This window comes from Mesoplodon bidens, assembly GCF_964165515.1.
Source record: "Mesoplodon bidens genome assembly, chromosome: 4".
Classification (NCBI taxonomy): domain Eukaryota; kingdom Metazoa; phylum Chordata; class Mammalia; order Artiodactyla; family Ziphiidae; genus Mesoplodon; species Mesoplodon bidens.
In genome coordinates, this window is record NC_138160.1 from 150025744 (window position 1) to 150047973 (window position 22230).

At 57.4% G+C, this 22230-nt stretch overlaps 1 protein-coding gene across 6 annotated transcripts in view; it reads right to left on the reverse strand.

The window, feature by feature from the left end:
* Positions 1-22230, reverse strand: part of PIP5K1C (phosphatidylinositol-4-phosphate 5-kinase type 1 gamma) — a 59296-nt gene that overhangs the window by 30144 nt on the left and 6922 nt on the right. For all 6 annotated transcript variants that reach the window (XM_081231691.1, XM_081231688.1, XM_081231689.1 and 3 more), the window contains exon 2: positions 1303-1334. In XM_081231691.1, coding sequence (XP_081087817.1) covers positions 1303-1334 — 32 coding nt within the window. The remainder of the gene's footprint in view (positions 1-1302; positions 1335-22230) is intronic.

The following is a 22230-nucleotide window of genomic DNA, read 5'->3' on the forward strand; positions in this document are numbered from 1 at the left end:
GGGGCCGCTGGGGGCGGGCTGCAGGGCACTCGGGCTCCATGCCCGGGGGGGCCACCCCCAGACCAGAACCGCTGGCTCCTCTAGAAAGGAGGAAGGTCAGCAGCCCCGGCCCTCTGCAGGCGGGGGGAGAAGAGCCCCAATTTCAGGGTCTCCCCCCACCTGGCACTGCTGACTTGGGGCTGGTCACTCTGTGAAGGGGGTGTCCTGGGTGCTGTGGGGTGTGGTGCAGCATCCCTGGCCCCCCCCACTCGCTGCCTGTGGTTGTGACAACCACAGACGCCCCCCAGGACATGGCCAGGTGAGACCCTCTGGGCTGGAATGACTGTAAACAGCATCTCCTCCCTGAGGGAAGAAGTCCCACTGGCCCGGGAGCAGGCTGGCTCCTGCCAGCTCCAGGGGACACATGTGGCATCCCAGCAAAGTCGTGTGGAAGCCGCTGGCCCCCATGTGTGACATCACAGGGGGAGGATGGTGGATGGGGCAGTGGGGCCTTGAGGGACACAGGTGCCAGCTCAGGGCTGGGCTCCACAAGTCACAGACATTTAAGAAGCACCTGCCGCCACTTGAAGGGCTCAGACCAGCCTGTTCTGCACGCTGGCCACCAGGGGCCGGGCTCCACTCAGGGAAAGTTAGTTGCCAGCCCTGCTCCGCACCCATCTCTGGCTCCCCACTGCCTGTGGCCTGGACGCCCTCCGGGACCCCAGCAGGTGGACGAAGCTCGCCTAAGAAAGACCTGAGTGCCCAGCCGCGTCCTGGGAGAGGAGCCTGGCTGGGAGGGAAGGCAGACACCCGGGGGTGGGGGCTCCTGTGCACCTGGGCTGCCTCTAACCCGCTGTCCGCGGCTCCTTGGACAACAGGGCTCACAGACGCCCCTCGCAGGCGGCCTCCAGGAGTGACCGGAAACTGACCAGGGACTGGGTGCCCGGGGCTCACACGAGTGGACAGGACTGGAGGAACCTGGACAGGTGTGTGGGGCTGCTGGGGCGCCGTCCTGGAGGTGTGGCTGGCGGGCGGTGGCACCACCCTCTCCAGGCCCCTTCCGCCTCCCCGCTTCCTGGACAGGCCAGGGTAGGATCCTCGGGGCCCTCCTCGCCCACCCCACCCCTCCCTGAAACTCAAGACGTTGGCGGGACAGACAGGTTTTCACCGTCTGACGACAGCTGCTTATTTGCTTGGCCAGCACCTGGGGCCCAGAGAGGTGCAGGGAGATGCCCGAGGCCACAGAGCAGGATGCGGGCTGGGCCAGGCACTTCCGGTCCACCTTCGGGAGGCAGGCCAGGGTGGGGCCCATGGGACACTCACCTCCACCGGGGTCGTCTTCTTCGGGGCCAAACCTGAGGGAGAGAAGGGAGACTTCAGTCTGGACACGGGGGCGCCCCCATACACGCACCCTGCGCCCCTGGCAAGGCCGTGAGGACCCAACATGGGCGACGGGCCTGGGGACGTGATGCAGGCGGGCTGGACGCAGGGCCCCAAGGCGGGAGAAGCTGGGGGAGCGACCACCCCGACGTGGCCGGGGGGCGGGGGGGGGCGGGGGCGGGAGAGGAGAAACGGCACAGCCCACCGCCAGGAGGGCCCTGGGCGAGGGCAGGTGGTCGTCGCAGGGACGGGGCAACAGCGGTTGGCGGCTGGGGCCCAGGCTGGAGTGATGGCGCGGTTCCCGAGGCAGCCGGGCCAGCCAAGGACGCTGCCTGGCTCCCACCCACACGGCTCCCAGCTGGGGTCCGGGGGGCCCAGGAGGCTCACGTGGGTAGGCCTCAGGCCAACCACTGACCCCTCTAACCTCAGTGTCCTCACCCAGAAAGCAGGCTTCTGAGGATTATCTGTTCAGTGAGTGTAATCAGCAGATATCCATCGCCCCAAGGATGTCCACATTCTGATCCCAGAATGGGCTTTAAAGGTGGGGTTAAGGCCCCTGAGACGGGGATGACCCTAGATTCCCCGGAGGGGCCCAGCATCATCACAGGGTCCTTATAAGAGGGAGGCGGGAGGGTCAGAGGCAGAGAGAGACGGGAGATGCTGCGCTGCCGGCTGTGAGGATGCAGGAGGGGCCGCGAGCCAGGGATGCGGCGCCTCTAGAAGCTGGAAAAGGTGGGAACCAATGCTGCTCTGGAGCCTCCAGAAGGACCAGCGCTGCCCACGCCTGGATTTAGCCCTGTGAGGCCCGAGTTAGACTCCTGACCTCCAGGACTGTGAGAGAATCAGTCTGTGTGGTTTTAGATCAAGTTTGTGGTGATTTGTCACAGCTGCAACAGGAAATTCAGACACCGGTATCTACCAGGTGTCAGCTTGGAGAGGGGAGGTAAGTGGTGACCAGGACAGTCCCAGCCTCCGCCTTCAAGGGCTCACAGCCCAGGGGGAGCAGAGAAGGGCCTGGACAGTGCAGTGAGTGCCAGCAGGATGACTTGGGGTGACAGGTGGGGGGTCAGATCAGCAAGGGAGGACTTGGGCTTTTACCCCAGGGAGGTGGGAGTCCTGCAGGACCAGGGGTGGGAAACACACCGGACGTGACTCAGGTGCCCTCTGGTGGCCGTGGGAGGACAGACAGGGGGAGGACAGAGCCGGGGACCAGTGGGGAGGGGACCGCACTGGTCCAGGTGGGAGATGATGGGGTGGGCCAGGGTGGCTGCCGTAGAGGGGTGAGTGAGAAGTGGGCGGATTCTGGTTAGCTCTAAAGTCAGGATAGACAGGCTGTGCGCACTGGGGGCGGAGTGAAGAAAAGTGAGGAGTCGGGAATGACTCAGGATCTTGGAGCGACTCACAGAAGGAGAGAGCTGCCTCGACCAAGATGGGGGACCAGCAGGAGTAGGTTTGGGGGGTGGTCGGGTGCAGGGTGGCCATGCTGAGTGCGAGAGCCCCGTGAACCCCCTGCGTGAAGACATCAAGGGGCAGCTGGACCCTGAGTCAGGAGCTCGGGGAGGCCCAGGCTGGAGACAGGGCTGTAGGCAGCTGTCCAGGGGTAGAGGGGGTTTGAGCCCCAAGGGTAGACAAGGCCGTCCGGGGAAGGTAGGGGTGGGGGAGGAGAGACGCCCACGGTGGGGGGCGGGGGGAGCAAGGGCAGCCAGGGAGCAGCAGGCCCAGGTCAGGGGTCAGAACACCCACTCTATCCACCCGGTTCGGGCCAGGGCTGGGGGGCGGGGACTGACAGTGAGCGGGCATTCGGCTTCCTCTGGGAGGATGAGAATGTTCTGGAATCAGTGGTAACGGCTGCACAACACTGTGCAAGAAACACTGAATTGTACACTTAATAGGGAATTTTATGGTATCTATGAATTATCTCTCAATAAAGAACATAAATCCAAGATGACACAGCCATGGGTGCAGCCAGGCTGGACAGGGTAGGGACTCCCCTGAGCACCCATCTCTGTGCGCAACCCCCAGAAGACAGGAAACTGAGGCCAGGTGGGCAGCCAGCTGGGCGCTTCGTGGCAGCACGGCCCACAGAAGGGACCCCCCCCACCCCCAGAGGACAAAGCCCACAGGCCCTGGAAGGCGCATACCACCACCAGAACGGGAAACGCCAGCCACATGTGGGTCACATCAGCCATGCCCGCCGGCAACACGCAGGCCTCCCAGCCTGGGCTCCCCGGCCACAGGGACGAACCTGGGCTCAGCCCCTCCTGAGGCCCGGGGGGTGGCGGAAGGTGCTGGAAAGCCAACATAATATTTTCATTGGCTGTCCAACAGCAGAACAATGCATGGTTTTGTGTCTGGGGTGTGGGGGAAGGAAGAGGGAACAAGGCAGGAAGTGGCAGTGGACTGCGCAGAACATTCCAGACTTTGTCTGGGGGCCCCAGGCAGCCTCTTCTCGGCCCACCTGGGGCACCTGAGCCCACAGCCCAACCCCTGTGCCCACCCGAGTCCTCTGCAGCTCCCGGCCCCTCATCCCGGGGTCCAGCTGGTCCAACACGGTGGTCCCGATTCCCCCCCAAGCCCCAGCCCACCACCAAGGCCTCTGCAGTCTTAGGCCTGTGGGAGCGGCCTGGCCAACACCAGCATCAGATGCAAAGTCCCAGCCGGGTCCGCCCTGCCTGGGGACACTTGAGGGGCTGACCTCAGGGTCTCCCCGCTTTGTGCCTGGATCTCACCCCCAGGCCCCCCTGCTTCTCCTGGCTGGTGAAGGGGGAGACCCACCCCACCCGGAATACCCCCAGGTGTGAGGCCAGGAGGGGCAGCAGGCAGGCTCCACGCTGGCCCAGCTCACAGGGCAGGGGTGGCAGAGACAGAGCGAGGGGAGGACAGGGAATTGATGGCACACCGGGGACGGTGCCGCGCCCTCTGCCCGGACACTCTCCCCGACGTCCCCTCGGAGGGGCCTCCTCATGGCCTCCCCGGGTCCCGCCATCCACACGCTCTCACTCACTCTCTGCAATTCCCTTTTGGAACCTCATCTGTCCGTCGCCCCCGTGACCAGGTGGCCCTGTTGCTGGGGGCCACGCGGTTCCTGCACCCGCTTCCACCAGCCGGGCCAGGGGCGGCAGGGACCACGCCAAGATGTCGAACTCCTCCCAGCCCAAGATGTGACCAATTAGCTTTTGAATGAGCCACCCCGTTTTCAAGGAAATTAAGTTTTAAAAATAGCCAGGGAGAGGAGAGTGTGAGGCGCTGCAGAGCTGAGACCTGGGGGAGTCTGGGGGCACAGCTGTGCCTCGGGCCGGGCTCCCTGCAGACACCCCTGAAGCCTGCTGACGAGGGACCCACCCCCTCCTCAGTACACAGAGGACCGCTTCTCTACATTTGATGTGGAAAATGAGGCAAAGAAAGCTCCCCAAGGACCCGGGGAGGGGCCTTAACATCTGTCCTTCAGCAAAACCACTAGGTTTTTTCTACCTTGACGTCTACCCACAGTCCACCACCGTCCCCGGCTCCTCTCAGCCCCCATCCTCTCCCACCTGGACCAGCTCAGTCCCCTCCCCTCTGGTCTCCAGCTCCCACCCTCCCTCCAGTCTGCCCTCCCCAGAGCAGCCACCAGGGGGCACCTGTGAGCACCTGAGTCAGGCCCCACCCCTCCTCTGCCCACAGCCCTCCAGGGCTCCCACCTCCCTGGAGGTAAAAGCCCAAGTCTTCCCTGTAGCCCACAGGGACCTGCACAACCTGCCCCATCCCCTCCCTGCCCTCCCCCCTCCCTCCTTCTCCCCCTCCCTGACTCTGCTCCAGACACACAGGCCTCCTTGCTGTGCCTCCAACGTGCCAGGCCTGGTCCTGTCCCAGGGTCTTTGCACGGGCTGTTCCCACCACCTGAAATGACCTTCCCAAGACTCCTGCAGGGTTTGCGCCCTTGCTTCATCCAAGACCTGGCTCAGACAGCAGCCCCTCAGAAAAGCCGTCCCCCGACCACCTCGCCCCAAACTGCCCCTCTGAGGCCACTCTCCCCACCTCTCGGCTTTCTCTCTTCCCACCACTTGGCACCACCTGGTGCTTGTGTGTTGCATCTTCCCCCAACTACAGGGGGCCAGGTCTGCTTTGTCACCTGCCAACAGGCACCTGCAGAGCTCTCTGAGTGCTGAGGGGGAGAGGTCCCGCTAGAAAGAGGCGGCAGGGGGCATGAGGCCTGTGGGGTCACTGCAGGGGCTGTGCCCCGAGCACTGCCCACCTGGTGCCCAGGAGAGGGCTGGCTCCCCGTGACTCAGCAAACAAGAAAGCACAAGGCCGTCGGGCCTGCAACCCCGAGAAAGCAGGAAGCGGTGCCAGGGCCAGCGCTCACTCACTTCCCCTGTTAGCTGGAAAGGTCTGGCCACAGCAGCAGAATCCTGCAGGGAGGCCGCAGGGAAGCCGGGCATCCCATGGGCATGGCAGGAAGCTGGGGCCCCCGGTGAGGCCGGACCACCCACAAGCCACACCAGGAAATCTGCTTGTAACCCATAAGGACGGCCGGCTCTGTGGCCAACAGCCGTGTGACTCACCCCGAGCTACAGAATTCGACAGAAGGGACCGTGTGACGTGAGGAAGGCGGGCAGCTTCTGGTTCCACCCTCGGGGTCCCTGCTGGGGCCCTGGGGGAGACCCCCTGGGGGGGCAGGCAGCCCCCGCCCCCGAGGCCTGTGAGCGCAGGAGCCTCCTAGACTTCGTGCCGCCCGACGAACCCGACCCAGATGGCAGAAGCACAGGCAAGCGTGTGCAGTTTGCAGCCACGCAGCTCCGAGGTGGCTGTTACACAGCAGTAGCTGACTGACGCAGGTACCACACCTCCACACCGAGAGCACTTCCGAGAGGAATATAAGGATCCGGTTCCAGGGACTCCTCTGGGAGAGGGGTAAAGGAGAGAGCACTCTACCTCCTCTGCCCAGCTTGCATTCTTCACGCTCACAAAAGCATTAAACGTGCCACACGACAGATCACTCATCCCTAAAAGGGCATGAAGCACTGATACTCGCTGCAACGTGGATGGACCCTGAGAACACGATGGTCAGCGAGAGAAGACAGACGCAGGACACACAGTGGGTGATTCCACTGATGGGAAACGTCCAGGACAGGCAGATCCACAGAGACAGAGCGTGGGTTCCTGGCTGTCGGGGGCTGGGGGGAGGGGCTGGGGACTGACTGCTCATGGGGACTGGTTTCTTTTTGGGGGGATGGAACATTCTGGAATTAGATTTTGGTGGTGGTGGCACAACAAAGCGAACATAATAAAGACAACTGAACTGTGTATTTCAAAAGGGTGAATTTTATAGTATGTGAACTCTATCTCAAAAAAAAGTTTTTTTTAAGGAATGAATCCCTTTAGTTGCAAAAACACCACCCAGTGCTGTGCGGCACAAGAGCCTTCTCCAGACCCTGCCCCTCTAGCAGTGATGCTGCAAAGCAAGAGTATGCAGGCCTCAGTCTCCCCACCTCTGACACAGGGTTGTGCAACCAGATGAAGGTGTCTGAGCTCACAAAGGGCAGCCAACCCTCCAGGCCGCCGCCCCCCCCCCCAACCTCCTGTGGGGAAGGACCAGTTTTTCCTTCTGTTTCCAACCCATCCTGGGGCCAGACATCCATAAAACAGAGTAAGAATCAGCTACTGGAGAAGTGAAGCGAAGACACGCAAGATCAGGCCCGAGGTTTTGCTCCTGATTCCGCGCGCACACAACTGCAGTCAAACCAGACAGAAGTCACTGCCGCGGACCCCCACCTCCTGCTCTCACCTTGTGGAGAACCCACCGTCGTGTCAGCTGTGACAATCTGTGCAGCCCGGCCTCGGCCTTTCCTCTCCCCGCTGCGGACAGTGTGGGGGGCTCCGGGCACCCCCAAAGCCCACTCGCTGACCCAGCCCGCCCCCCAGCATTGCGGACACGAGGCCCGGGTCGCTCTCTGTGGAGCCGTCCCGGGCACTGTGGGATGTGGAGCTGCATCCCTGCGCCCCCACTGGACGCCAGGGGCCGCCCAGTTGTGACGACGACAGCCGACAGGGTCCCAGGGGACAGGGTCACCCAGGTGAGACCGTCTGCCCTAGTCCCTGTGGTCGAAAGACCTAGGAAGAGACGTTTACCATGGCAGTGACAGCTAGCATCACGCCCTGCCGCTGTGCGGGCCCTGTCCCACAGACCACCCGCCCTGCCCTGCCACTCGTCCCTAACCCCACACTGACCGGGTGACATGGGTACTGGCCTCCCCAGTCTGCATGGGGACCCGAGGCGATGGTCCCCATGGGAAAGCAACAGACAAGAGGTGTGAACCCAGGCACGCCTGACTCCACAGCCCCGTGCTCGGCGAGTATATCCCTCGGTTACACCATCAGAAACCCCCTACCTGGGCTTTCTTTCTTGGACGTACTGCGTTGCTGTGAGTTGAGTCAACTTTCAAAATCACAATGTTTTGGAGATAAACCTGGGTTTCTTGAAAAGCGAGCAGATCTACATAGACAAGGCCAACATCCTCACTTGCCTGGATCCACGTTCTTGCCCTTCGTGGTCTGTTCCCCCCATGGTGGCCAGAGGACGCCGGTGAGTACCTGAGCCAGACACCACCTGATTTAATGACCACATTTCATTACCACCATTACCACCAAGGGGACGCACGGGTTTGGAGAAATTTAGGAAGTTATCCCAAGTCAAAGGTGAAAAACCTTACGATCACACCTCAGAATAAGTCATGTCCAAAAAACTATTAAGAAACTACAGGAAAGGGGAAAAAAAAAAGCAGGGGTGGGTCCTGAGGCAGGAACAACCTTTACTTAAAAATAAGTAGGGTGGGCTTCCCTGGTGGCGCAGTGGTTAAGAATCCGCCTGCCGGGCTTCCCTGGTGGCGCAGTGGTTAAGAATCCACCTGCCAATGCAGGGGACACGGGTTCGAGCCCTGGTCCGAGAAGATCCCACATGCTGCGGAGCAACTAAGCCCATGCGCCACAACTACTGAGCCTACGCTCTAGAGCCCGTGAGCCACAACTACTGAGCCCACGCACCACGACTACTGAAGCCCATGAGCCTAGAGCCCGTGCTCTGCAACAAGAAAAGCCACCGCGATGAGAAGCCCACACACCACAACGAAGAGTAGCCCCCGCTCGCCACAACTAGAGAAAAGCCTGCACACAGCAATGAAGACCCAATGCAGCCATAAATAAATAAATAAATTTCTTTAAAAAAAACAATAAACAAGTAGGGGAATTCCCCGGCAGTCCAGTGGTTAGGACTCTGCGCTTCCACTGCAGGGGGCACGGGTTCTATCCCTGGTCAGGGAACTAAGATCCCGCATGCCGAGCAGTGTGGCCAAAACAAAAACAAAACAAAACACGACAAAGCAAACACAGTAAACATATTAATATCAACCACAAGACAAGGAGTGCAGCTGTGAGGGTTACCACTCCAGGGGGGGCACTGGCCAATGCAGTAAGAAAAAAGGAAAGGAACGAATATTGAAAAGAAAAAAGACCAAATTTTAGAAAATCTAAGAGAACCAACTGACCAATCATTGAATTAAATGGAGCGGAGCGAGGTGGCCAGACAGATACCAGCGCCTCACCTGAGGTCATATTGCAGACACGTCAGGAAGAAGTGGGCTCTGGGAGTGTCTGCCCTTTGCACCCACCATCTGCTCTTATATGTCTGCCTATCCATGGTTTCACACTTGGGTTAATTTTAATCTGTCAAATGTAGATGACCTCTCTGATTAACAGACATTAACAGGGCAGCTGCTAATCCTTCCTTCACCAGGGTCACACCTGGTGTGACACTGAATAGATGTGAATCTGGGGTCAACACCACACAGTGACAGAAATAAAGAACTTTCATATTTTTATATTACCTCAGACTTTTACTGCCAGCGTTAATGACAGGGAAGGCTAAGAAGTCTAGAGTTAATAACTGATCAGAGTAGTTAATATCCCAAAGAACATGTTGAAAAATATCAAACTCTAGTTAATGATACACATATGTGTTTCAGGTGGAGTGTGCTGATGTCTGCAACTTTGAAATGCATCCGTAAAATTAGATGGAGAGAAGGATGGATGAGAGATGGGCAGGAGGATGGAGGGATGACGTAAATACAGCAAAATGTTAATTGTAGGATCCAAGCGGTAATCAGTCAGTGTCCACTGTCCAATTCTTTCAACTTTTCAGTACGGTTGAAGATTTTCTTAATAAAATCTTTTTCCTCTGGATTAAAGGTGAATTTTCACCTTTGATGTCAGGTGTTTTTGAACTTTGGAAAAACACATTTTTGAGCAGATTCTGCCCAAAGAATGTGAGTGATCACAGGGGCAGTAGTGGACACTACTGAGCACCAGCGTTCCAGGCCCGAGGCACGGCGTAACAGGCATTGCTCATCACACGTTGGAGGAGGCACGTGCCTACCTCAGGGCCTTTGCACTCGCTGTGCCCTCTGCCTGGGACGCGCTATCCCTACACCTCCTCGTGGCTGGCTCCTGTCCTCCGTGCTCGGGTCTCAGCGTGAATGTCTCCTCCTAGAGACCTTCCCCAACCACGCCGGCCCCTTCCCACCCCCAGCCCCTTGCACCCTCTACCGTACCCATTTATTTCATGATACACATCACTGTCTGAAGCTAACTTCTTGATCGCCTTGCTCCTTCCTGGGAGAGCAGAGACCGGACTGTCTCGTTCACAGCCGCTTCCCCAGACCTAGCCCGCCTGCTGGCACACAATAGGAGCATAGTAACTACAGGTCCAATGGAGCTGGGACAGGGGAGGCTGGGATGGAGAGAAGGGGATGGACGGATGGGGGAGCAATCTCAGAGGGGGACGGCCAGGATGAGGAGACCCCGTTATGGGAGTAAGTGGGGCTGGGACCCCTATCACTGAGACAGGGGCCCGGGAGGGAAATCCTGGAAGTGGCTGGACATGCAGGGCTGGGAACACGTGGGAGATGGCCTGTGGAGGTGGCAGCTGATGCCTAGAGCAGCGCTCAGTGCACAGCAGGTGCTCGCTGAGTCAGCAAATGAATGGATGAAGACACGGACACTGGGAAGCACCGCCTGGCCCACAGTGGGGCTTGGTTGGGCCCACTGGAGGAATCCACACCCGAGGTCTGATTCCCCGTCACAGCCAGGTGGCTCCGAGTCCACAGCCACCAACCAGCTGGGGCTGCGGTGTAGCGAGTGGGGCCTCACCGCGGGAGGACTCGGGCCATGGTCTGGAACTTCAGAACAGATGGCAAGTCTCCAAAAAATGTGTGGGGATTAATACAAGCTATTTCCTTCCTCTTGCGTATGTTTTCTCTTATGATTTTGCATTTATCACATTGCACCCCAGAACGGTGAATGGAACCAGGTGAGGAATGAAAACTTTTCCCCAGTAAGCGACTTCCCAGATGATACTCTGTCTGTTCACTCATTCCTTCATTCATTCACTCGTAACAAACTCAGTGAGCACCCATCAGGTATAGGGTCCTGTTTTACAGATAAAATACTCCAGAGGAAACTGGTTCCTTGCCTAATGTTTAATAAGAAGAGAGTTTAAACACCCAGAAAAGCAAACAATAAAATAAAAGACAACAATGTGTTACTATGCAGGTTAAACAAACCTTTTTTTGTTTATCCCTTAAGTCAGGGGTCAGCAAGCAGTTTCCGTGCAGGGTCAGAGGAGACCCAGCAGAGGCCACCCAGGCGTCCTGGTGAGGAAAGTGCCCTAAAGGTGGTTCTCACCATGGTGGCCTGCTCCCATGGGACACTGCACAACGTCTGGGGACATCTGTGGTCACCACTGGGGGGCTCCTGGCATCCAGTAGGTGGTGGCAGGGATGATGCTTCACACCCCACACCTCCCAGGATACCCCCAGGGAATGACCCGGCCTAACATCAGCAGTGCCAGGGGAGACCTGGAGCAAATATAAAGATGTGTGGTTCGGGGGGGCAGAGTCTGTACATGGGGGTTCATTGTACTATTCTCTGGGTGTTTAAAATATTTCATGATAGAAATATACTTACTCGTATTATCCTGTCTGCCTTTCATTCTGTTTGAGGTGCCCCGTAATAAAAGGCTATGGCACACACACAGCACCCCCTGCGCTGGGCTGGCGCCCCACTAGCTGAGTCTACAACCCTCTCGACACCCCCTGGGAGGTAATCACCGTTGGACCCACTTCATAACCAGGGAGGCAGAGGCCCAGAGGTCCAGCGAGTTCAAAGGCTGCAACGTCACCATTCGCTGCACTGAGAGCCACATCGCAGGCCTGAGGGGGAGGAAGGCTCTGGTGCCGTTTACAGGAGAACCAGGGGTTGGAGCCACGCAGCTTGACCAAGGCTGCGTGGCCAGCAAGCCCCAGGGCCTGGGTGGGGTTCTCGGCCTCTGAGATCGACCAGGCTCTGGGGCAAGCCCCTTCCCCACCCCCGGCTGCCCATCCAGCAGCTGGAGGAGAGATGCAGAGGCCCGGACAAGTGCACTGTGTGCAAACACACTCCCAGGAGGCCAGGCCTTCGGAGAGCCAGCTGTGCTGCCACACAGCTCTGGGTCCATTTACCCAACAGCGCGGGGCTGGGGGCAGGGGGACAACTGGGGGCAGGGGCCCCCTCTTAGCAAAGGTATCTCATCAACTCAAGCCGTCAAGACACACGAGGTCCTGGCACCAGGAAATAAGGCCTCTTTTCTCACCATGAAGCAGTTGCCAGTCCCATTTCCCTCTTCACTCTGGCTCCTAGGGAGCTCAGAGCCAGACTGGCAGCCTCTCCCCCCAGCTCCCTGTCCTTAGAGGAAGGACAGCGCCAGCTCGCGAGGTGACACGGGGAGCTCCCCTCCTAGCTGGCAGTTCAGGGGCAAGTCCCAACCTCCCGAGCCTCAGTTTACCCACCTGCCAAACAGGTAAGAACAGTGCTGAGCTCCCAGGGTGTGGAGAGGAGTCTGAGGCACATAGAAAGCCGTCCCCAAATGCACCTTGTTAGTTTTCCCATTGTCACCCTCCCCCACTTTCTTCCGTTCATCACGCTTGTTCATTCAGCGAGTCTGGTGGGGACGGTCATGGGGGCGCAGGCAGGACACAGTGGAAGCAGCACAGGACAGCTGGCACCACACGCTCCCCTGCTGACCCAGGTGTGCAGCCACGCGAGGTCTGAGCTCCCCCTCAGCAAACATGGACCACTTCACACCCTCCCATCTGGTTCCTGGCCTCGTGTCCCTTCACACCGACATCTTCAGGGAGCCACACAACCCTCGCCCTTGGAATAACATCCCCGCGTGCCTGGGTTCCTTTCCAGAGTCCTCTGTGTGGGGAGGGAGTTGTGGTTGCCCTCCAGAGCCATGGCCACCTCCCCTTCTCAGCAGACTCGACAGTTGCGGGGAGCCAGCTGGGCAGCCTGAGCCCTGGGCAGGGCAGGCACCAGGGGAGCCGAGAGCAGCCTCCCGCCAGACAGTACGTGACAGGGGGCTGCAGGTCTGTTGGGGAACGTCTACCTGACACCCAGACAACCAGTTGCTGGGGACCCCTGCCTCACACCATACACAGAAGTCAACCCTGGACAGAGAAAGACTTAAAAAGCAAAAGATAAAAAAACTTTAGAAGGAAATCAAGGAGAAAGTCTTTCTGTTCTGGGGTGGGTGGGGATTAATGTCTCCCGTGCAAAGTGTGAGCTAAGTGAAGCTCCAGGGGGTCCCCAGGGCCCCATGTGCACCTGGGTCCCTGTAGACTCACTGAGCCCTGGAGGGCAACTCTCGGAGGTGCTCAGGCCACCAGGCCAAGCTGGGCCGGCCCGTCCGCAGAGCAACCAGAAGCTTCCTCCCAAACCCTTTCTGGGGCTTTCCCTGACCCTCCGGGTGGAGCCGTGCTGCCAACCGTGTCCTGCACCTGGCCTGGGGCCCTGCGGCCATCTGGTCACCTGTCCCCGCCTCCACTGGGCTCAAGGACAGAGTCACTGCCAGGGCTGGCACCGGGCTGGCACGGAGCGCAGGCTCACCTCACGTTGGATGACCGACTTTCGCTCTGCCCCAGGGCACAGACGTGCCTGGACGTGCGCAGCCTTCCGCCGGGCCCACACTACCACCACACCTCCTCCTCTGCGGATTTGGGTGCTGGGGTGAGGGAAGCCGCATCCGGTTCACACCCGGGTGGAGCTCGCCTTCCCCATGCCCGTCCTGGGACCTCGGCAGTCCCGGCTCTACCCTCTCCTGGAGGTCTGGGTCTCTCCCTCCGGCACGACACACTGCGACCCCACCTTTGGTGCTCTCCTGACTCCACTGAGAACTCCACGGGGCAGGCTTCCCTCTCCAGCCCCCTCAGTGCCCCCGCACCAGCCCAGGGCTGGGCACGGAGTGGACCTCGGTGAGTATTGGCTGAGCGAGAAACCCTGGACGGCTGCATGGAGGAGGCTGAGGACAAGCACCACCAAGAGCCTCAGAGAAGAGCAGTGGGGACGCAGCCCTCACGAGTCTCAGACACGTTCCCTCAAGCTGACATCAGACAAAGGGCTGAAGGCCCAGAACGGCCATGGCCCGTGGTGCTTCTGGCCCAGCCTGTCCTGAGCGATGCCCTACTCGTCTCTTCTATTCAGTGGGGGAAACTGGGCTCAGAGAAGGGGTATTTGGGTGTTTTGAGTCGAGACAGAAACCCAATTCACGCTGCTTGGAGAAAAAAGATGTGTGGGGGGAGGAATATTTGTTAATGTAAGTCAAGGGCCAGCAAACTGCCCTGTGGACTCAACCCCCACTGCAACTGTTATAAATAAAGTTTTATTGGCATACGGCCCCACCCACTCATTCACAATCATGGCAGCATCAGCTCCCACAGAGACCACCCAACCCCTCACAGAGAAAGCTTGCAACCCACCAAGACCAAGGAGGCTGGGCAATGGGCTTCAAGCCTCGCCGGGCTGGGGGCCCCGAGGACTCAGTCTCCCCATCTCAGCTCTGCTGCTGCCCCCCCAGCAGGCACCTGGGTGTGGGGTGGACCAGCTCCTCCATCCTGTTGCCCCACATGAAGTCCCAGAGCAGGGAGGCTCTGATGCAGCCAGGCCTGGTTCCACTCACCCAGGGCCAAGGCGCCCTGCCTGTGGGTTGGACAGGGGCTCCCCAGGGGAAGCCAGGTCACCAGCGTCAGTGTTCGGGAAGGGGCCGGCAGACGGGGGCCAGGTCGGAGGACAGTGGCCAGAGTGCGGTGGGGACAGTGCTCCCCCAACCCTGAAGGTGCCTGGCGGAGGGTCACACACTATCTCAGGACTGAGTTTCTTGGCCCAGTTTGCCTCCCAGATGTATTTTTATTCTCCAGCAGCCCGGGCTGGGCGGCACACACCGCACTGGATTCCAGCAGACCGAGGGCACTGAGGGAGGCAGGGCCATGGCCAGAGGCCCCCTGGTTGCTCACGGGGTGGTACTGCCAGTTGGGGGGTGCTGCTCTCACAGTCCAGTTCTGGGCCCCATTTCCCAGGGGCCCCCAGACCCTATAGGCCAGACCAGGAGCCAGGCCCCTGACAGCCGGCTGGGCCCTGGGGGTGTCACAGGGGCTCCTGCACTTTGAGGCCCCTCTGAGCCAGGCATGGTGGAGCTGACTGCCCAGCTCCACCCAGTGAGACAAGGGCTACAAGCGCCCCATTTTACAGATGAGAAAACAGAGGCTCCAAGGCCAAACAAACTGCCTGATCCCACAACCACAGCAGGGACCCATCCTGGGGGCAGCTCCTCCAGCGTGGCCCACAGCCTCACTGCAACCTCGTGAGAGATGGAGCCGCGAGGTTTGGGGCTAAGCCACCCTAAGATTCCTGACCCACAGAAAGTGTGAGATGATAAATGTTTATTACTATTTTAAGCCACGAAGTTCTGGGGTAATTTGTTACACGGCAGTAACTAACCGATGCTACCTGGGTCTCAACATGGTCCCTGAGGCACAAACAGGAAGAGTGGATGGAGATGGGAGAGCTGTCCAGATGGAGGGCCCTCCCGGCCCGCACCTCCTCCTCCTCCCCCCTCCCCTCACTGTGTTCCCCCTACGTGGCCCCCTCACTGCTCCTCACACACTCCAGGCACAGTCCTGCCCCAGGGCCTTTGCACGTGTTTCTCCTCTGCCTGAACGCTCTTCCCCAGCTCACCATTCAGGCCTGGATCAAACGCCATCCCCTCAGAGAGACCTTCCCTGACCACCGGCTGCAGCTGGCTCCCAACCCCACTCTCTGCCACTTATAAGTCTGCTTGGTTTAAACCTTCTTTTTTATAGTTTTGTTCCTCCAGTGGCTGCTCCCTTAGTAGCCATGAGCCCCGTGCGGGCAGCAATCACACCCTCCTGCACATCTACAGCCCAGGGAGCAGGTGCGTGGCACTTGGCAGGACTGTGGGCACCGGCACCCACCCCCTTCTCCCTGGTGATGGCCCCAGGAGTCATGACGAGGTCTGGGGCCAGGGTGCCAGGGCTTGGCTCAGAGGGCACACAGCGGGCAGCAGCCCTAGGGCACAGGCTGCTTTGTGTGAGCCACCAGCTCCAACCCTCCAATCACTCCAGGGACCAGCCAGGGCAGCAGGGACAAACAGTTAACGCTGACCAAGTCTGTACCATGAGGCCAGGGCTGTTAATTTGTTTAATCTGCCCAACGGACCCGTAAGGCAAGTATTATGATTACCTCCACGTGACAGATGTGGAAGTTGAGGCTCAGAGAGACCAGGTCACTCACCTGAGGTCACCCAGGATAGAGAGGGGACAGATGGACTTGATTCCAGATGGCAGGCTTCAGCCTGAGCAATGACTGCATCCAGGAAAGGAGACAGGAAAGAGCCAGCTGAGAGCCAGCACAGCCTCCCAGGCAGTGGGAAGAGCCAGTGTAAAGGTCCTGGGGCAGGACCGTGCCTGCAGAGCTGGAGGGGGTGGCGAGGGGCGGGGGGCGATCGGCAAGAGGCTGTGATGCCAGAGCAGAGTCAGTGACAAGAGGTGAGGGCAGGGAGGGGACAGGCCCTGACACCACTGTCACCACTGGACCCACGTGTGGCTGGTGATTAGGGTCCATCTCCAGCGCTTCCCAGACTGGGGGCTTCCTTGGAGGCAGGGCCAGGGTCTGTCTTGGCCCCCGTTATGACCAGAGGCCAGGCCACAAGGGCGCCCAGACAACTGGATGGGGGAAACACTGGGGTCCTGCCCACAGCAACACAACTAACTCAAAACGCATCACAAACCTACACGAATGCAAGAGCTGAGACCATAAAACCCTTAGAAGAAAACAGGTAAATCCTCATGACCTTGAGTCAGGTAGGGATTTCTTCACTACAACAACCAAGGCACAGCAGCTGAAGAAAAAGAGAAACGGAAGCTGGTCAAAACTGACACCACTGGGCTTCACTGGTGGCGCAGTGGTTGAGAGTCCGCCTGCCGATGCAGGGGACACGCGTTCGTGCCCCGGTCCGGGAAGATCCCATGTGCCGCGGAGCAGCTGGGCCCGTGAGGCATGGCCGCTGAGCCTGCGCGTCCGGAGCCTGTGCTCCGCAGCGGGAGAGGCCACAACAGTGAGAGGCCCGTGTACCGCAAAAAAAAAAACAAAACTGACACCACTAAGAAGATGAAAAGACAACCCACAGAATGGGAGTGAATACTGTGGATCATCTATCAGAAGAGGGGCCCGTGTCTAGAACACAGAAAGAACGCCTACAATTCAGTAATGAAAGGAAAACTAACCCAACTGGAAAACGAGCAAAGGACTTGAACAGACGTTTCTCCAAAGAGGACACACAAATGCCCAACACGCACACGATCAGATGCTCACCATCACTAACCGTCAGGGAAATGCACACCAAGACCACGGTGAGTCCCCCGCCCCCTGGTGAGGATGGGGGAGGGGAAGTGGCGCGGCCGCCGTGGGAACGGAGTGGCAGCTCCCCAGAAGGTTAAACGGAGTTTCCATCTGACGCAGCATCACCACGGCTGGGTGTCCACCCAAGAGAAATGAGGACACGTGTCCACACAAAGGCTGTACGTGAATGTTCTCAGCAGCACGAGTCACAGCAGCCAAAAGGTGCAAACACCCCAAATGTCCACTGACGAATGATGGATAAACACACGTGTCCCTCCATACACGGGAGCATCACTCAGCCATGAAAAGGGGTGAAGCCCTGACACTCGCTACAACGTGGACGGACCCCGAGAACACGACGCTCAGTGAGAGAAGCCAGACGCAGAAGGACACACAGTGTGTGATTCCATTTACATGAAATGTCCAGAACAGGCAGATCCACAGACACAGACAGTGGATTCGTGGTTGTCAGGGGCTGGGGAGGGGGAGGGGGGTGACTGCTCATGGGGACGGGGCTTCCTTTTGGGGTGATGAGAATGTTCCAAAGTCAATTGTGGTGATGGTCACATAACTCTGTGAATATAGCAAAAACCACTGAGTTGCACACTTTAAATAGGTAAAACCATGTGGCATGTGAATTATATCTCAACAAAGCTGTTACCCAAAAAAGTGTTTAGAAAAAAGTTTAAGTGCAAAATGAGGTCTGCAGGCCGACCTTGCTTTGCTGCACTGAGCAGATACTGAGTTTTTGAAAAAATGAAGGTTTGTGGAAGCCTATCGGCGCCATTTTCCCAACAGCATTTGCTCCCTGCGTGTCTCTGAGTCACACTGTGTTATTTCTCACAACATTTCAAACTTTGTCTCTATTATTATATTGTTATGCTGATCTGTGGTCAGTGATATTTTATGTTACTATCAAAAACAAAATTACTACTTTCTGAAGGCTCAGGTTGACCGTTAGCATTTTTTTAGCAATAAAGTATTTTTAAATTAAGGTATGTGCATTGTTTTTAGACATAATGCCACTGTACACTTAATAATACTACAGTATAGTGTAAAGATAACTTTTTTTTTTCTGGCCGCAGGCGGCTTGTGGGATCTTCGTTTCCCAACCAGGGGTCAAACTTGTGCCCCCGGCACTGGAAGCGCAGAGTCCTAACCACTGGGCCACCAGGAAATTCCCAAAGATAACTTTTATATCTGCTGGGAAACCAAAAATTCACATGACTTGCTTTTTACTGCGGTATTTGCTTTATTTCAGGGGTCTGGAACCAAACCTGCAGTGTCTCTGAGGTCTGCTTGCATTTTACAAACACAACAGTAGGAGGTGTGTGACCAGGGCAGGTGTGCACAGCAAGTGCCTCCCAAGGGGCTGGCAACAGAGGTGCCTGGGGTGGGTATGAGGGTGGGGCCAGGCCTGTATTTCGTGCCAGAAACACACGGCAGCTTTCCAAAGGAGGGAAAAGAAAAATCACGAGAAAGCTGAATTCTGGGGTGGCGGGGGGCGGGGGGGGCACATGCAAAGGCCCTGTGGTGACAGGACACTTTCCAGGAACAGCAAAGAAAGGGTCTGTTGTGGCTGGAGGGGAGGGTGCAGCTGGGGGCCAAGCCCTGACCAGCAGCCCATGCTGCACCCCCCCCATTTCACTGCACAGAGCAAGTGCTTCCACAGTGGTAAACAGGAAACCTTGCAAAGGACAGGGCCAGGGGTAGGGGTGGGGGGCAAGGTGTCAATCCAGAACTCACAGGCCCTAAGAGAAAGAAGGTTCCAGAACTTTCACCACTCATGCCACAGACACAGCCTAACACCAGTCTGGGCTGAGCACCGGCCTGCCACCAAAGTTCAGGGCCCGAGGCTCTGGGCAGAGACGGCCCTCAGGTCAGCAGACAATCACCACATGGAAGGTCTAAGCGGGGCGGACTGGGTCATGGAAATCGGGTGGGCTTCCTGGAGGAGCAGGCAGAGGACGGACTGTAGAGGGCGGAGGAGGAACGAGGCAAGGAGGGTGGCTCCGGGGGTCACCAGGCACATTCTCAGTGGCTCCGCAGCTGGAAGGGTTCAGGTGGCTGGGTCAGGGTCACAGAGGGACTCTCAGCCCAGGAAGGAGGCTTGTCCAGTCTCGGGCCCTTGGAGGGCCCCGCCGACCCCACGTCTCCAAATGCCGTGTGTGATCCTGGACTGAATCCGGGAGAGGTAAAAAAAGTTACCATACGGGAAGGTTTGGGTTAATTCACAAAACTGTGAATCCCGACTGCGGGCTGCGCCGATGCTCCATTTCCTCCACGTGACCCCTGCACTCAGCTCAGAGAGCATCTTTGTTTATCGGACGTACAGCCCGTCCTCCGTCCTCCTTACTTACAGATTCCACGTCTGCAAGTCCACCTACCGGCTGGAATTTATCTGTAACCCACACGCGGGGGGCTGCCACGCTCGTTCTCAGGCACACGCAGGGCAGCGAGGTCTCCGGTGCCCCGCACACGTGCCCAGCGAGCCCGAGCCAGGTGACACCCTGCCTGCTCGGTTCAGCTCTCAGACCACAGACAAGTGTACTTTTCGTGGTCTCTTTAGTGCCATGTTTTCTGCATTTTTGTGTTTTCGGTGAGTGATTCTGCATCTAAAACGGCCCCCCAGCGTAGAGCTGAAGTGCTTGATGGTCGGTGTCCCAAGTGCAGGAGGGCGGTGACATGCTCATGGGGACAGTACGTGTGTTAGATGAGCTTCTTTCAGGCAAGGGTTACAGCCCTGCCGTGAATGAATCAACAACTGGTATCAGACAAGCCGTCTTTAAACAGAAACGTACATCACACGAGGCTGCTGCATGGGGATCAGTTGTGATGATGGGGTGACAGAGGCGGAGCCTGGCCCCACGTGTCCTCCCTCCCTTGGCAGAGGGCGTGTGGGTGTCGCCAGAGTGTCCCTGCGACTTTCCACAGGCTCCAAAGGTTTCAAAATAAAACGTTAACAAAATACTAATATATACGGAGACAGGTAAACATCCGGAATAACAGGCATTACCTCCGTAGAAACGGAGGGTCAAGACAAATAAATGCTCACATTCCACTGACTGCAGGTCTGGGCTGCTGCTTTTTTCCAGTAAGCATGTTATTATTTGTAGCTGAAGGCATGCCTTTTGCACGAAGACAGAGGCAGACGAGGGGAACCGAACAGAAAGCCCAGAAATAGACCAGCTACACGCAAGCATCTGGTCTGTAATCAAGGTGGCATCTGAAATCCGTGAGGAAAGCAGATTATCCAGGAAGTGGGGCTGGGCTGACCCTGAGCCACCCGGGAAGACTTGGCTCAATTAAACCCTTGTACATCTTATGCCAGGATAAATGCCAAATATAACAAGAATTTAAATGTAAAGGAAAAAAATGTAAAGAAAAAAATAAGTAAAATTATAGAAGTATTAGAAGAATTTAACTGTAACCTTGGAACAGAGGACACATTTCCATCATGACACCAAACTGGGAAACCATAAAAAAAAGACTGATAGGGACTTCCCTGGTGGTGCAGTGGTTAAGAATCCACCTGCCGATGCAGGGGACCCAGGTTCGAGCCCTGGTCCAGGAAGATCCCACATGCCACGGAGCAGCTAAGCCCGTGTGCCATAACTACTGAGCCTGTGCTCTAGAGCCCAAGAGCCACAACTACTGAGCCCACGTGCCACAACTACTGAAGCCCACGTGCCTAGAGCCTGTGCTCTACAACGAGATGCCACTACAATGAGAAGCCTGCGCACCACAATGAAGAGTAGGCCCCGCTCGCTACAACTAGAGAAAGCCCGCACGTAGCAACGAAGACCCAACACAGCCGAAAATAAATAAATAAATAAATAAATAAATAAATAGAAGATACTATCTAAAAAAAAGAGAGAGAGGCTGATAAATGGGACCACATGAAAACAAAAACACCTGCCTGGCATTGATAATCATCTTAAGAGAAGATGGGGAAAAGCTACTTAAACTTACTTGTATCATGGATTTAAAAAAAAAATCTTCCATAATATATAAAGAGCTCCCACAGATCAATAAGAAAAAGACTGATAAATAATTTGAAAATGGGAAAGCTACAATCAGTATACAGCTCCCAGAAAATGAATAAGAGTCCTGAGATGTGTAGGATTAAATGCAGGAATGGGGTGAGTGGTGAAAAGGGGTCTGTGAGTGTGGAATCAAGACAAGACAGAGTGGAGACATGAATGCTTGTGGGGGCAAAGGCACCAAGGACTCCCTGGTGGCCGATGCTCCATTTTCCAGCTCTGACAAAGTGCAGGATGCTGCCAAGGTGAGGCAGTCCAGTGCCACTGCCCAGTGCCACTGGGCAAGTCTCTGCTCCCTTTGCTGGGATACATTTTTAATAAAACAAAGATGAAACATTAAAAAGGAAAAAATACGTGAAGACATTTCCCTCTGATTCACGTTTCCCTCTGATTGACGTTATGATAAATACAAGCTGCAACTATGCCCAGACCTCCCTTTGTGCCAAGGATGGAAGAAATGGGTGAGGCACGGTGCTCTCACCCTTGCTGGAGGGAACTCGGAACGGTTCACCTTGGGTTCATCACGTGCATCTTATGATGCTCTGACATCTTAGGGGCCTTGCAGACCTGGGGACTGTCCCTCCTGGAGTCAGCCAACCCCTAGATCACAAACCACCTGCCTGTGAGCACATCTCTGCTGTGCCAACCAAGCCACTACAGGCAACACCCTCAGCACTCCTCATCCTGCTCACATGCAAGCCCAGGGGCACCGCCTCAACCGCCCCCAGCCTGAGCCCACGCCAGCCCACAGCCGCCGCCATCGAACGAGCCAATCCCAAGCTGGCTCAGGGTGCCAACGCTGCCCGTCCCTCCCGTCCTGCAGAAACCCCAGTAAAGACCCATGCTTTCTCCACGTCCAACCTGGCTTGCAGAGACGGGGCCTCCATTCCCCACAAGCTGGGTCCCGTCCTGGACAGTTCGCATGCGCTGGCTCATCTAATCCTCATGGGATCCCCGAGAGGAAGGCGTGCCTGGATGCCGCTTCACCAATGAGCTTCCCATGGCTGCTGGGACCCTGCATCCTGCCTCTTCTCCACCTGCGCCCGCCCCCTTGTCACCTCCC